At 42.5% G+C, this 13,760-nt stretch overlaps 1 protein-coding gene across 4 annotated transcripts in view; it reads left to right on the top strand.

Annotated features, from left to right (window-relative positions):
* Positions 1-13,760, top strand: part of LOC132582157 (protocadherin beta-16-like) — a 214,724-nt gene that overhangs the window by 18,550 nt on the left and 182,414 nt on the right. The window contains exon 1 of one of the 4 annotated variants that reach the window (XM_060253640.1): positions 533-3,124. The exons of 2 other annotated variants lie outside the window; for them this stretch is intronic. In XM_060253640.1, coding sequence (XP_060109623.1) covers positions 707-3,124 — 2,418 coding nt within the window. In that variant the 5' untranslated portion in view covers positions 533-706. Of the gene's footprint in view, positions 1-532; positions 3,125-6,823; positions 9,557-13,760 lie in introns of those variants that run through there. One more of the 4 variants, XM_060253634.1, reaches the window with a different exon arrangement.

The following is a 13,760-nucleotide window of genomic DNA, read 5'->3' on the forward strand; positions in this document are numbered from 1 at the left end:
ATTTAAGTAACCGGAGTTGCTTTATGGTACAAATTAAGGCTGTCTTTATAATAGGGAGAAAAGAACCAGTTATGAGAGCCAGTAAGTAGGATAAGACTGTCACACCAGGATATCAGAGGTCTAGATTCATATACCAAATCTCTAATGAAGGCTTGCTGAATGACCTTGGGCCAGTCGTTCTCTCAGCCTAACTTACCTCACAAGGTTATTTGTAAGGATAAAATGGAGGAGAGGAGATTGATGTAAACCCCTTTGGATCCCCATTGGGAAGACTGTAATCAGAGCATTTTTTTCATTGTATGTGTGCCTTATTTGTATTTACATGTTTTTGAACCCACAATGAATGAGGAAATGGTCCAAGTCTCTTATAGGAGATACAACAAGATCTTTTTATGTTGCTTGGTAAAGATTGTGGGAGTTATATTCTGAGTGAAGCACAAGGTGGTGCTATTGCACAACACAACACTTTTCAGGGCATAATTGCTCTCCTAAAAATCTGTATTCGTCAAACAAAGAAATCTCAGCGAAAAAGGCAACAGACCTCCATTGCAAGCAAACCTTAGAAAACCCAGTGTATCTATTTCCAAAAGGACTAAAGGAAAAGGAAGTATTTATCTTGGAATCACGTAAAAGACAATCACGTCCAGTAGATTCTTTACAAAGAACTATCCACTATGTCAGTTGTTCCTTGAAGGAGGCTGAGACAATGGAAATGCAGTCCAACAACAGACAAGGTTGGTCTTTTTTCATCTATCTTTGCATGTGTGGGGCAATATGCGAGTCCTTCCGCTATTCAGTGCCAGAGGAAAAGAAAAGTGGGTCTCTGGTGGCAAATGTGCTGAAGGATTTGAAAATGGATGTGAAGGGACTGTCTGCTCACAGGGTCAAGCTGGTTTCTGAAAGCAGCAAACAATATTTCCAGCTGGATCCTCACTCTGGGAATGTGATAATACAGGAGAGAATAGATCGTGAGGCTCTGTGTGGTCAGAAGGACCTTTGCATCTTACTCTCAGAGATTGTGCTGGAAAACCCATTGCAAGTGCACAGAATTGAGGTTGAAATAGAAGATGTGAATGATAATCCCCCCCAATTCTCTGAAAATGAATATCTTTTTGAAATATCTGAGCACACATCAACAAAAACCCGAATTCCCTTAGAGAGTGCTGAAGATGCAGACCAAGGAAAAAATGCTGTTCAGAATTACTTAATAAGTCCTAATGACTATTTTAGTCTGGATGTGCTAAATCGCAATGATGGTAGCAAATATGTGGAGTTAATATTGCAGAAACAGTTAGATCGTGAAGAAGAAGCACAACTTTCCCTGATTCTGTCAGCTGTTGATGGGGGAAGTCCAAGGAAAACAGGCACAGCAAAAATTGTTATTGATGTTCTGGATGCCAATGACAATGCCCCTCAGTTTCATCAATCTGTCTACAAGGTGAAATTAATGGAAAACTGCCTGCCAAACACACTTGTAACTAAAGTGAATGCAACTGATAGGGATTTGGGTTCCTATGGAGATATCACTTTTTCTTTCAGTCAGCTATCAGATAATGTGGCTAGATCATTCAAATTAAGCAGATATACTGGAGAACTAACTGTAGCTGGAATAATTGATTATGAAGAAAACAGAAACTATGAGATAAATATCAGAGCCACGGATGGAGGGGGGCTCTCGGCTTACTGCAAAGTCATTGTGGAGGTTGAGGACAGAAATGACAATGTCCCAGAGGTGATCCTCACATCCCTCACCAGTCCCTTATCAGAAGATTCTCCTTCTGACACACTCGTGGCTCTTTTTCGTATCACAGATCAGGACTCTGGAGACAATGGTAGAACTGGTTGCACCCTCAGGGAAAACTTGCCCTTCATGTTAAAAGCCTCAGAGAATAACTATTACCAGCTGGTTACTCAGCAGGCCCTTGATAGAGAAAAAGCCTCAGAGTATAACATCACCATCACGGCTACAGACCAGGGCTCTCCCGGGCTCATTTCATCAAGAATAATTAATGTCCAGATCTCAGATGTCAATGACAATGCTCCGTTATTTGAGAAGTCAAGATATGAAATGCAAATAAAAGAAAATAATATTCCAGGTCTTTCAATAGGACTGGTACATGCTAATGACCTGGATATAGAACAGAACGCCAGAGTAACCTATTCTCTTGTGCCTGAGAAGGTCAGTGGTCAACCTGTGTCCTCTTATGTCTCCATCAATTCTGAAACTGGGAATCTCTATGCCATCCGATCTCTGGACTATGAGCAAGTGAAAGATTTCCAAGTGACCGTGAGAGCTGTGGACAGTGGTTCTCCTCCCCTGAGCTCTGAAGTTAAGGTTCATGTTATTATCATGGATGAAAATGATAACGCCCCATTTATCCTTTACCCTCTTCAGAATGGCTCTTCCCCATCCAGTGACCTGGTTCCCAGGGGGGCGGAGGCTGGCTACCTGGTCACCAAGGTGGTGGCAGTGGACAGAGATTCCAGTCAGAACTCTTGGCTTTCCTATGAGCTCCTGAAGGCCACAGAACCGGGTCTGTTCAGTGTGGGAGCCCAGAATGGAGAAGTGAAAACCATGAGGCCAATTAACAAACGAGACACCTTCAAACAGAAACTCATCATTGGAGTCAGAGATAATGGGCACCCTCTCCAGTCCACCTCTGCAATGCTAAACATTCTGCTAGTGGATGGCTTTTCTGACCCTTATATGAAAATGGTTGATAGCCCAAAGGAGGAGGTAGTGGAGGAGGAAGACCGTACCTTGACTATGTATCTGGTTATATGCTTAGTTGTCATCTCATTCATTTTTCTGGTGTCTATGTTGGTGTTTGTTGCCATCAAGATTCACAAAAGGAGAAAGTTCATAGAGAGCTCTGCCCTAAATTTCCCAGTGGGACCAAATTTCCCAGAGAACTGTGGAGATGCTGATGCTGGATCCCTTTCCCGTGCTTACAACTATGAGGTGTGCTTAGCTGGTGGGTCTCTGAACAGTGAGTTCAGGTTTCTGCGGCCTCTCTTCCCCGTGTTTTCTGTGGAGCCTCCTCACAACAACGGGGAATCAAGGATTTTATCTGCTTCTCAGGAAGTTTCCAGTCATGAAGCAGAAGGTCACGTCATGAACCAGGTGAGAATATAATTGGCATCCAATTCTTATTGCTAAATTAAAAATTCCTAATATTGGCATTGCAATAAAATCTTAAATACATCCCATTGCAATCTATATGTGGGTTTAAGATGCTTCTGTTTTTTTAAATTTCTTCTGTTATTAATTCTCTGCATCTCTTGATCCCTCATCCTTTTTGCCATCCATATATAGAAAGAAATAATAACCTCTGACATGTAATTGATAGTTATAACAAATATCTGTCTCTTCTTTTCTTTCTGACTCTTTCTCCAAATGTCTGCATGAGATATATTAAAAAAAAATAGAGACAGGAAGATCTTCAGCCTTTAATGATCAATTAATTCCCCTGAGAATTGTCTTTGTGTTTTTCCCCCCTTGCTGCTGATATCTGGAGTAATGATATCTGTTTGGCCGTTTTCCCACTCACGTTTTACTGGCGCCACGACCATCCTGACGCCGGCGAATCTGCCTGGATTTCGCAACAGAAGCGCCGGCGCTCCCAGAAGCGCCGGCGCTTTCCGTCGCTAAGCCAGCGCAAACGTTTTCCTGCATCTTTGCGATTTCCGTTTGCGCTGGCTTAGCGACGGAAGTAGCCGGCGCTTCTGGGAGCGCCGGAGCTTCTGATGCGAAATCCAGGCAGATTCGCCGGCGTCAGGATGGTCGTGGCGCCAGTAAAAGGTGAGTGGGAAAACGGCCTTTGTCATTTGTTAAGTGTAATTCTATTGCTTGTCCAGGGGAGGCAGTATAACCACCATACCTACCGTAGCTTGCCAGACTGATGGACTACCTGCTGTTAGGTCCCCATGAGGCAGGGGCTACTTCTACTTCAGCCTACATATACTCAGAATATTTTGATCTCCAGATTTGGACTGTGGTTCAAATAGAATGACCATGTATTAATTCTATTCAGAAAGGGAGAAATTCAGAGAAAATATAATTAGTTTACTTCCTTTATAGTCTGCCTTTCCCACTGGAACTCAACACAGATTAAAAAAGGTAAAGGTAGTCCCCTGTGCAAGCACCCGTCGTTTTCGACTCTGGGGTGATGTTGCTTTCACGTTTTCACGGCAGACTTTTTATGGGGTGGTTTGCCATTGCCTTCCCCAGTCATCTACATCTACACAAGCTGGGGACTCATTTTACCGACCTCGGAAGGATGGAAGGCTGAATCAACCTGGCCCCGGCTACCTGAACCAGCTTTCGCTGGGATTGAACTCAGGTCGTGAGCAGACGGCTCCGACTGCAGTACTGCAGCTTTACCACTGTGCGCCACGGGGCAGATTACAGAACTATAAATAAATGAAACGGCAATGCATAGAACTGGGTTACATAATTAAAGAAGCAACGGAATACAGACTACATATCCGACAGGCAGCTGTTGCAGTGAACCTTTTGCAGAGGGCACATTAAAAAGAGTTTTGCTCTGATGAGTGGAGCAAATAAAATCAGGAGGTCCTGAAGATATTTGGGTCCCAAGTGATGAAGGGCTTTCTAGGGAATAATCAACATGATGAACTGAATCTGGGAATTAACTGGTAACCAATGGAATGACTGCAGAGCAGGTGTAGTATGTATACTCCACCTAGCTCCTGATAATAACCAAACTGTTGCATTCTGTACAAGATGGAGTTTCCAAGTTAGTGCTGGGGCAGATTGGTGTAGACTACCTTACAATAGTCTAGCCTCATGGATCAACAAGGTCAAAAAGGTGAATATTGAAATGGGCCTCAGTTCTCTGTTCATTCTGAATAAAATTATACGCTCTTTCAGCGAAAAAAAAAGTAAAAGAAAATAATTGCTGCCTGATCCCAGAGTGGTGAACAGCATTTCCATGGGTGTGTAAGAAAGGGCCACGAAAACGAAGCACTGATGCAACCCTTCCCACCCTCCTTCTCATGATCTACTTAAGTTCATAGGATCAGCGTTGCTGTCGGATGATCATCTAGCCTCTATTTAAACTGTCCAAAGGACGAGAGCCCATGGCTTTTTTTCTGGGGGAACACGATGGAATGAAGTTTCAGAATCTTTTTGTGGAAACAAAATTCTCCCCCCCCCCAAAAAAAGTTTAAAAGTTGATGAGGGGCAACTGTGTGTTTTACCTTCATTTTCCTCTTGCGAGTTCCAGCACCTCTTTTCCCAGAAAAAAAAAAAAACCCTGGGAGAGCCCACTACCTCCTAAGGAAGCCTGTTCCACTGAGGAACTACTCTAATTGCCAGGAAGTTCTTCCTAATGTTTAGCCAGAAACTCTTTTCATTTAATTTCAACTTTTTGGTTCTGGTCCAACCTTCTGGGGCAACAGAAAACAACTCTGCACCATTCTGTATATGACAGCCCTTCAAGATGATTAAAGTGATCTGCTCAGGAGCTTGCCTTGTGTTGTGTGAGGAAGTTCAGTCAAGGTTCTTTCACCAGGAAATTGTGTTTTTTAAAGCTGTAAGTATTCCTAATAAAACTGTCTCAGATCTGGCAATTATATAAGCCACCAGGATCATAGCAAAGGAAAGCAGCATAATTAGGAGGAAAATGTGGTTTTCAAAATTTAGCAAATTAGTAAAAGATAGCTTCTGAGAATAGCCTCACAATGGAATCTGAGCAGGGTAACATGCGTGTTTTTTGTTATGTAATTTCCCATGTGTATTCATGAGGAGCCATGCTTTTTTCTTCTGTCAGCCTAAGAATTCTTAGCGCTGAGCTATGATTTTTATTTGAATAACTGTTTTGTTTTGAACATTAGTCTCCTTTGTACATAACCATCAGGACCCAAAGAACAGCCCATGTGGTGTAGTAGTTAGAGCTCCAGGCTACGTTCTAGAGCTCTAGGCTAAGTTCCTGGGTTCAAATTCCCACTCTTAGATGGCATTCCCACTCTTAGATGGCACTCTCTCTCTCCACCTAATCTCCCTTGCTGAGTCGTTGTGAGAATGAAATGTTGAAGAGAGAACCAGGTAGGTTCCTTGAACTCCTTGGAAGAAGTATGGGATAGAAATGTACACGATGGTGGAACCATGAAACTGACTCTCTGGGCCCAAGCTGGTGCTTTCCTAGTTGTTGTAGTTGTTTAAAAAAGAACCCACAGTGGTCTTCAGGAAACTGCTTTTCAAGTTGAGGGGAGTACTCACGGGAATCAGCTGCTCCAAGAAAAATGAAAAATAATCCACTATTTTCAGAATACCTTTTCAAAATTCCTGAGCAGGTACTAACAAATACCAGATTCCCTTTGGAGACAGCTCAGGATTCAGACATTGGAGAAAATGGTGTTCCTTGTATCAGTCCAGTCATCTCAGATTCAGGGAAGTAACAGAATATGATGAAGAGAATTATAGCCTTTGGTTGTAACAGTAGAATGAAACAAACAAAATATGATGGAAAATCCACCATTTTGAACCCAAATCTTACCTATAAACTTTTATTAGCTCTCATATGTCCAGCTAATAGTAATGTTTTTAACATCTGGTGGAAGTCTGGCTATATAAGAGAGAGAAGGACAGGTAACTTATTTCTCACCCACTAATCAGAATATCTTTCATTTTATGTGTGTTTTACTTTGGAGTTTGCTTGTTTTGGAAGCTACCATGGATGAGGAAAGGGCCCAGGTATCCTGATACAGGTACTAGATAAAAAACAGATAAAGAAATCAATAAATAAGGATTTCACGTACTTATTATGAAAGGTATTTTTGGTCGTTCAGTTAATGATGAAGATTATAGCAGTTACTCCATAGTTGAAGCACAAGGTGGTGCTATTGCACAAGATAACATTTTTCAGGGAATAATTGCTCTTCTGGAAATCTGTAGCCATTAGAGGAAGAGATCTCAGAGAGAAAGGCACAGATCCACATTGCAAGCAAATCTATAGAAATTTCAGAAGGAAAAAAGCCTCAGTATCCATTTCTAAAACAAGTGCAGAAAAAAGAAAGATTTACCTTGGAAACATAAAGCAGACAAATACTTCTGGCAGCTACCTTACAAAGAACTTGACAGTGAATCAGATGTACTTGGAAGCAAGCTGAGACAATGGAAATACATCACAACAACAGACAAGGTTGGTCTTTTTTCTTATTTCTCTGCATGTATGGGGCAATATGTGAGTCCTTCCACTATTCAGTGCCTGAGGAAAAGAAAAGTGGGTTTCTGGTGATGAATGTGCTGAAGGATTTGAAAGTGGATGTAAAGGAGCTGTCTGCTCGTGGGGCCCGCCTGGTCTCTAAGAGTACCAAACAGTATTTCCAGCTGAATCCTCACTCTGGGAATGTTTTATTAAAGGACAAAATAGATCGAGAGACTCTGTGTGGTCAGAAGGACCCTTGCATCTTACACTCAGAGATTGTGCTGGAAAACCCATTGCAAGTGCACAGAATTGAAGTTGAAATAGAGGATGTGAATGACAATTCTCCACAGTTCTCTAAGAAAGAATACCTTTTTGAAATTCCTGAGCAGGTACCAACAAATACCAGATTCCCTTTGGAGACGGCTCAGGATTCAGACATTGGAGAAAACGGTGTTCAGAATTACACACTTAGTCCTAATGAAAATTTTAGGTTGGATGTACAAAGTCACAGTGATGGTAGCAAATATGCAGAGTTAGTATTACAGAAACCATTAGATCGTGAAGAAGTCACACAACTTTTCCTGATCTTGTCAGCTGTTGATGGAGGGACCCCAAAGAGAACAGGCACAGCAAATATTGTCATTCATATTCTGGATACTAATGATAATTTCCCACAGTTTCTTGATTCTGTATACAAAATAAAAATGAAAGAAAATGCTCTCAGAGGGACACTTGTGACAAAAGTGGAAGCGACTGACAGGGATTTTGGTTCATTTGGGGATATCACTTATTCCTTCAGTCAGGTACCAGAAAATGTACTCAGAGCATTCAGTCTAAACAAAGAAACCGGGGTACTTACCGTTTCAGGAACCATTGATTATGAAGAGGAGAGGAATTATGAGATACACATCAAAGCCACAGATGGAGGGGGGCTCTCTACCTACTGCAAAGTCATAGTAGAGGTTGAGGACATGAATGACAATGCCCCAGAGGTAATGCTCACTTCCCTCACCAGCCCCTTATCTGAAGATTCTCCCAGAGATACTGTTGTGGCTGTCTTCAGCATCATAGATCAAGACTCTGGGGACAATGGCAGAACTGCCTGCACCGCTGGGACAAACCTGCCCTTCATATTAAAAGCCTCTGAGAATGACTATTATCAGTTGGTAACCCAGCAGCCCCTGGACCGAGAAAGAGCTTCAGAGTACAACATCACCATTACTGCTGCAGACTGGGGCTCACCCAGGCTTACTTCAACGAGAATAATTAATGTCCGAATCTCAGATGTCAATGATAATGCTCCAGTATTTGCAAAGTCATTGTATGATATGCAGTTACGTGAAAATAACATTCCAGGTCTCCTCATAGGTCTGGTACAAGCAAAGGACGAGGACACAGCACAGAATGCCAAGGTTACCTATTCTCTTTTGCCTGGGAAAGTCAGCGATCAACCTGTGTCTTCGTACTTCTCCATCAACTCTGAAACTGGGAATCTGTATGCCATCCGATCAGTAGACTATGAGCAGGTGAAAGATTTCCATGTGACTGTGAGGGCTGTGGACAGCGGTTCTCCTCCCCTGAATTCCCAAATTACGGTCCGAGTTGTTGTCATGGATGAAAATGATAATGCCCCATTCATCTTGTACCCTCTTCAGAATGGCTCTTCCCCATCCAGTGACCTGGTTCCCAGGGGTGCGGAGGCTGGCTACCTGGTCACCAAGGTGGTGGCAGTGGACAGAGATTCCGGTCAGAACTCTTGGCTTTCCTATGAGCTCCTGAAGGCCACAGAACCAGGTCTGTTCAGTGTGGGGGCCCAGAATGGAGAAGTGAAAACCATGAGGCCAATTCACAAACGAGACACCTTCAAACAGAAACTAATCATTGGAGTCAGAGATAATGGAAGCCCTCCCCAGTCTACCTCTGCAACACTAAATATTCTGTTAGTGGATGGCTTTTCTGACCCTTATATGAAAATGGTGGACATCCCAAAGGATGACGTGGTGGAGGAGGAAGACCATACCCTGACTATGTATCTGGTCTTATGCTTGGCTGTCATCTCCTTCATTTTCCTGCTTTCTGTGGTGGTGTTTGTTGCCATCAAGATTCATAAAAGGAGGAAGTTCATAGAGAGCTCTGCCCTGAATTTCCCAGTGGGACCAGATTTCCCAGAGAACTGTGGAGATGCTGATGCTGGATCTATTTCCCGGGCTTATAACTATGAGGTGTGCTTAGCTGGTGGGTCTCTGAACAGCGAGTTCAGGTTTCTGCGGCCTCTCTTCCCTGTGTTTTCTATGGAACCTGCTCAGTCCCAGGGGCTTCAAAGGATTTCTTCTGGTTCCCAAGAAGTTCCCAGTCATGGAGCAGAAGGTCAAGTCATGAACCAGGTAAGGATATAATTGACATGCCATTCCTATTATTAAATACAGCTTAACGTTTGACTCTCACTTTAACTACAATTTGATTTCATCAAATAAATAAAACATAAATCGGTATTGTGAATTCTGAACAGGGGTTTCAGCTTCTTCTCTGCGACTTTTGTTTCTCTACATCTTTGAATTCTCATGTTAGGGCTGATTCATTATATGGAGTCTAATGAGTCCTGTGCATGCATCTCGGAAGGGTAGCTAATAAATCCAACTGAAATTTGTTGTAAAGTTTGGAGACAAAGTGGTTAACTTCCCCCCTCCCCCGGTGGTATCAGTCTCTATTGCTGCGCTCTGCTTTCTGCTTCTGTTATATTGCTTCGCTTCAAATTTCTTTTCTCTGGGTTGGCAAAGTCTGTGATGACAGGGGCTGATGGAGCAGGTCTATTGTTCACATGGTCCTTTTCCAACCAAATCCCAACCCAAAAAACCAAAGCCCATGCTTTGTCCCAAACAGCGTCATCCCTAGTTAGCCTTTTGGTATATAGCATTTTCCAATTATATTGCTGATTTACTGTCTTGGGTGAGGATTCTTTATTTTCAGGGGAAGTGTTTCTCTGAGCCATTCTAGCTCTTTGACAGGAGCCAAAAAATGCTTTGCTTGCAATATATGCAGAGTTTAGCATCCTTTGCCCTTTCTATTTAAAAATAGGCTTACAGAATAAATGCCCGGGAAGAACTGAAGAATAAAATACAGCATTTGTTCAGATGAAAGACTAGGGTTTTTTTCCAGGTATGCCATCAAAGGAGGGGGACGGGGAAGTCACATTAAATTTGCATACAAGTTACAGTTACATATTACTGGTGGTTTGGTGTCTTACAGTCAGACTCATCTTCCTTTCTAGTAAATATGGCACTCATCTCCACACTTCTGTGAGCCAGTGGACAAAGAAAAATTTCAACAGCCTATGAATTGGGACCCTTTCCTCTCTCCGTTTGCAGTTTTGCAGTGGGAATTCCTTGACGGAGGTTTGTTAACTCCTGAGAATGTCATCACTCTTTCTCGGGGGTAGAGGTTCAGATGGGAATGTGTTTCTCATTGAAACCAGTGGACATTATTACCAAACTGATAAACAACCTTGAACACATCTTTAAAAAAGAAGAAACTGGTTTTGAAAAGAGGCTAGGTTTTGTCCTGGGTGTACCTAGAGGAAAAAATAATGGTGGTCTTGCAAAGGAATAATGATTTTGCGTGATTTTATTTATTTATTACAAATATTTATTTATAGTCCACCTTTCTCAGTAAGACTCAAGGTGGATTACCTTGTGTTAATCAAATACACATGCCAGTGTGGGACATCCAGTAAAAAGGTGGAATAGGGTTTGGATTACAAAAATCTGAAAGCAAGCAGAAACCTGAAACAGAGCTGAAAAAAGATGGAACTATAACCATTTTAACATGTGTTAAATAATGCAGTTGTGTTAATGTGTTATAACAGCTTGCTTGATTTTTGCCGGTTCTTCTGAACTCCTAAAAAAAATTAACTTGCTGGCGACAAGGATGGGATTATTAGTATTATTATTATTATTATTTGGAAAGGCGAACAGCCTGCAGGCAGTGTGGATTTTATCTCAAGTGCAAGGAGATAAGCACACTGAATAAGGCTTTCACTAGAAGCAAGCTGATCCTGCACTTAAAATGACTGATACGGTCTTGGGCATATTGAAGAATTTTTGTCAATGAGTCTACCTCCTACGAGGTAAGTAATCCTGAGCAGAAACAATCTGTTCTCCTGACTGTCTCTGGGGCCCAGACGTTTGCAATAATTGCTCACTGGACCCAATTCACCTGGAAGACTTGAGGAACTTGTGGGTTTCTGAAGGCATGCTTCTTGCCAGCACCATTCATCAGTCATTGTTCAGAGATTAGAATTTCACAAATTTCATGAACAGCCCTCTGGAGAAGGCATTGCTACTTATACTGCAAAGCTGTGTCATCTCTCTCAGCACTGCAGTTTTGGGGATCTCCTAGCTGACATGTTGCACAATTGTCTCATGTGTGAAGTTCAGAATGACCCCAAAGGCACCTGTCTCAGTCAAATTTGGCATTTGCACTGGCCCAGGAAAAGGCTTTATTAGCCAGTGAAGCTACATATATTCATGCAACAGAAATCGGGAAGGCAACTGCTTGTGCCAGTCCCATCCACAGCAAGCAGGAAGAGAGCTCTCGCATCTGGATCAGCAGAAAATAAGGAATGCATCCCCTTCAGCATGTGCAGATAAACCAATCCAACTCTTCAGGCTGTGAGTGGTCACTCTGATGCTCTTTTACAGATTCAAGGATGTGGAATGCATAATTTGTGGAAAGAGAGGTCACTTTGAGGCACTTTTTCATTCAAAGTCCACCATTATAAAGTCAAGGAACTGCAGTTGAGATTTACATCACATGGCATCCTGTGAACCTTTCTAGTCATTTAACGTATCAATGAACTGTTGGAGATAAGAACCATCCATTTTAAAGGAGACCCAGCTTTCCAGAATTCCAGGTGTTGTACCATGTTGCAACAGTATCTTATCCTAACAACAGAAGATGAACTTGCTGAAAAAACTTCAGAAACTCTTGCACCATTTCAGTAAATTGGATATTTGAGCTAAAAAGAGAAATGTGAAACTCGAACTTCTAGTGTTATAAGGTTATTGCATTGATGCTTCTTGTATCTACCCCACCCAGGACAAGATGTCAGCAGTCTATACTGTGTTTTACAACTAGATCAAAGTAGGTGCTGGAAGACTTTCTATTGGGCAGCTCGACTTCTACCCTTCTATCTTCAAAAGGCAACCATTGAGGAGTCATTCCACTATTTACTGGAAAAGGAACTTCTTAAAGTTGGAGTCACCAGCATTAATTATTCTGATTATTTGTGACACAGAGACTCTTGTTTCTGGCTGGGTCTGCATTTCTTTCACTTGAGTACAAGGATTTGGCAGGCAGAAACCTCATCCAGGTTGTCACAGTTGCATCCCCATGCCAACTGCCAAGCTTAATACATGGAGCAGACAACCAAGGATGGCATGAAATGAATTGTTGGAGGAAACTGAACAAGAAGACTTGCGATTTGTGCATGAATCGGGCCAACTTGTGGTTCATTCTGAACTGGTTCGGACCTTGGTGCTTTGTTTGTTTTGTTTTTGTGGTTCATTTTTCCAGACAGCCTGACACTGATTCAATCAATTCCTAGAAAACACTGGGGGTGGACTTCTGGGAGCCCCAGAGACAGCTGTAACAGTTGTCCATAGCTTGATTGGCAGCTGCAGGAGCCAATAATGGAACTCCCATTCTGCAGCATCAAGAGTTGTCGTAAGAGCTGAAGCTGAGCTTTCTTGGGGGCACCTGCTTGGGGGGGGGGGGTCTATAATTCAGACATTCCAAATTCAATCTTCACCCAACTTTGAGGTAGGTGGAGGACAACCTGTTGAAGACTCCCAGTGAGTTTTACACCTCACAAACCGAACAAAGCAATGAAACATGAACTAGGTCAGAAATCTAATGAATCACAAATGAAATGAGCCACCATTTTCCCCAGTTCATGCCCATCCCTAGTATTTAACTACATAACCAGAATTTTGTTATTAATAATGGACCTGGATCAGTGTGGGTCCTTTTCACAATTGTTGAAGTCAAATACAAGATCTTGAGTACTGATGGCCAGAGATGGCAACACCATATTGATCAACAGCGAAAGCATTTGTCGCAGAATGATGTGACGGCAGCAGGTTCATCTTAAGCACCTCAGTTTAGAGCAAAATATACAGCACACGAGGACTTGCCAGAGAAATCCAGGGGACATAATTGTAATTCTTCCTTGCCCATAACAACTGCTGAAGTACAGCAACTAGGAATGTCTACTTTTGCTAGGGAAGTGCAGAGACAACACCACGTGTGGGTATCCTCTTGTTGAATGAAGGATTATGTTGAATGAAGGATTATGAATTAAGGATTATGAAGGAGAGCCAGTTTGGTGTAGTGGTTAAGCGTGCAGTCTCTTATCTGGGAGAACCGGGTTTGATTCCCCACTCCTCCACTTGCACCTGCTGGAATGGCCTTGGGTCAGCCATAGCTCTGGCAGAGGTTGTCCTTGAAAGGGCAGCTGCTGTGAGAGCCCTCTCCAGCCCCACCCACCTCACAGGGTGTCTGTTGTGGGGGAGGAAGGGAAAGGAGATTGTA

The sequence above is a fragment of the Heteronotia binoei genome, chromosome 14, assembly GCF_032191835.1.
Source record: "Heteronotia binoei isolate CCM8104 ecotype False Entrance Well chromosome 14, APGP_CSIRO_Hbin_v1, whole genome shotgun sequence".
NCBI lineage: Eukaryota > Metazoa > Chordata > Lepidosauria > Squamata > Gekkonidae > Heteronotia > Heteronotia binoei.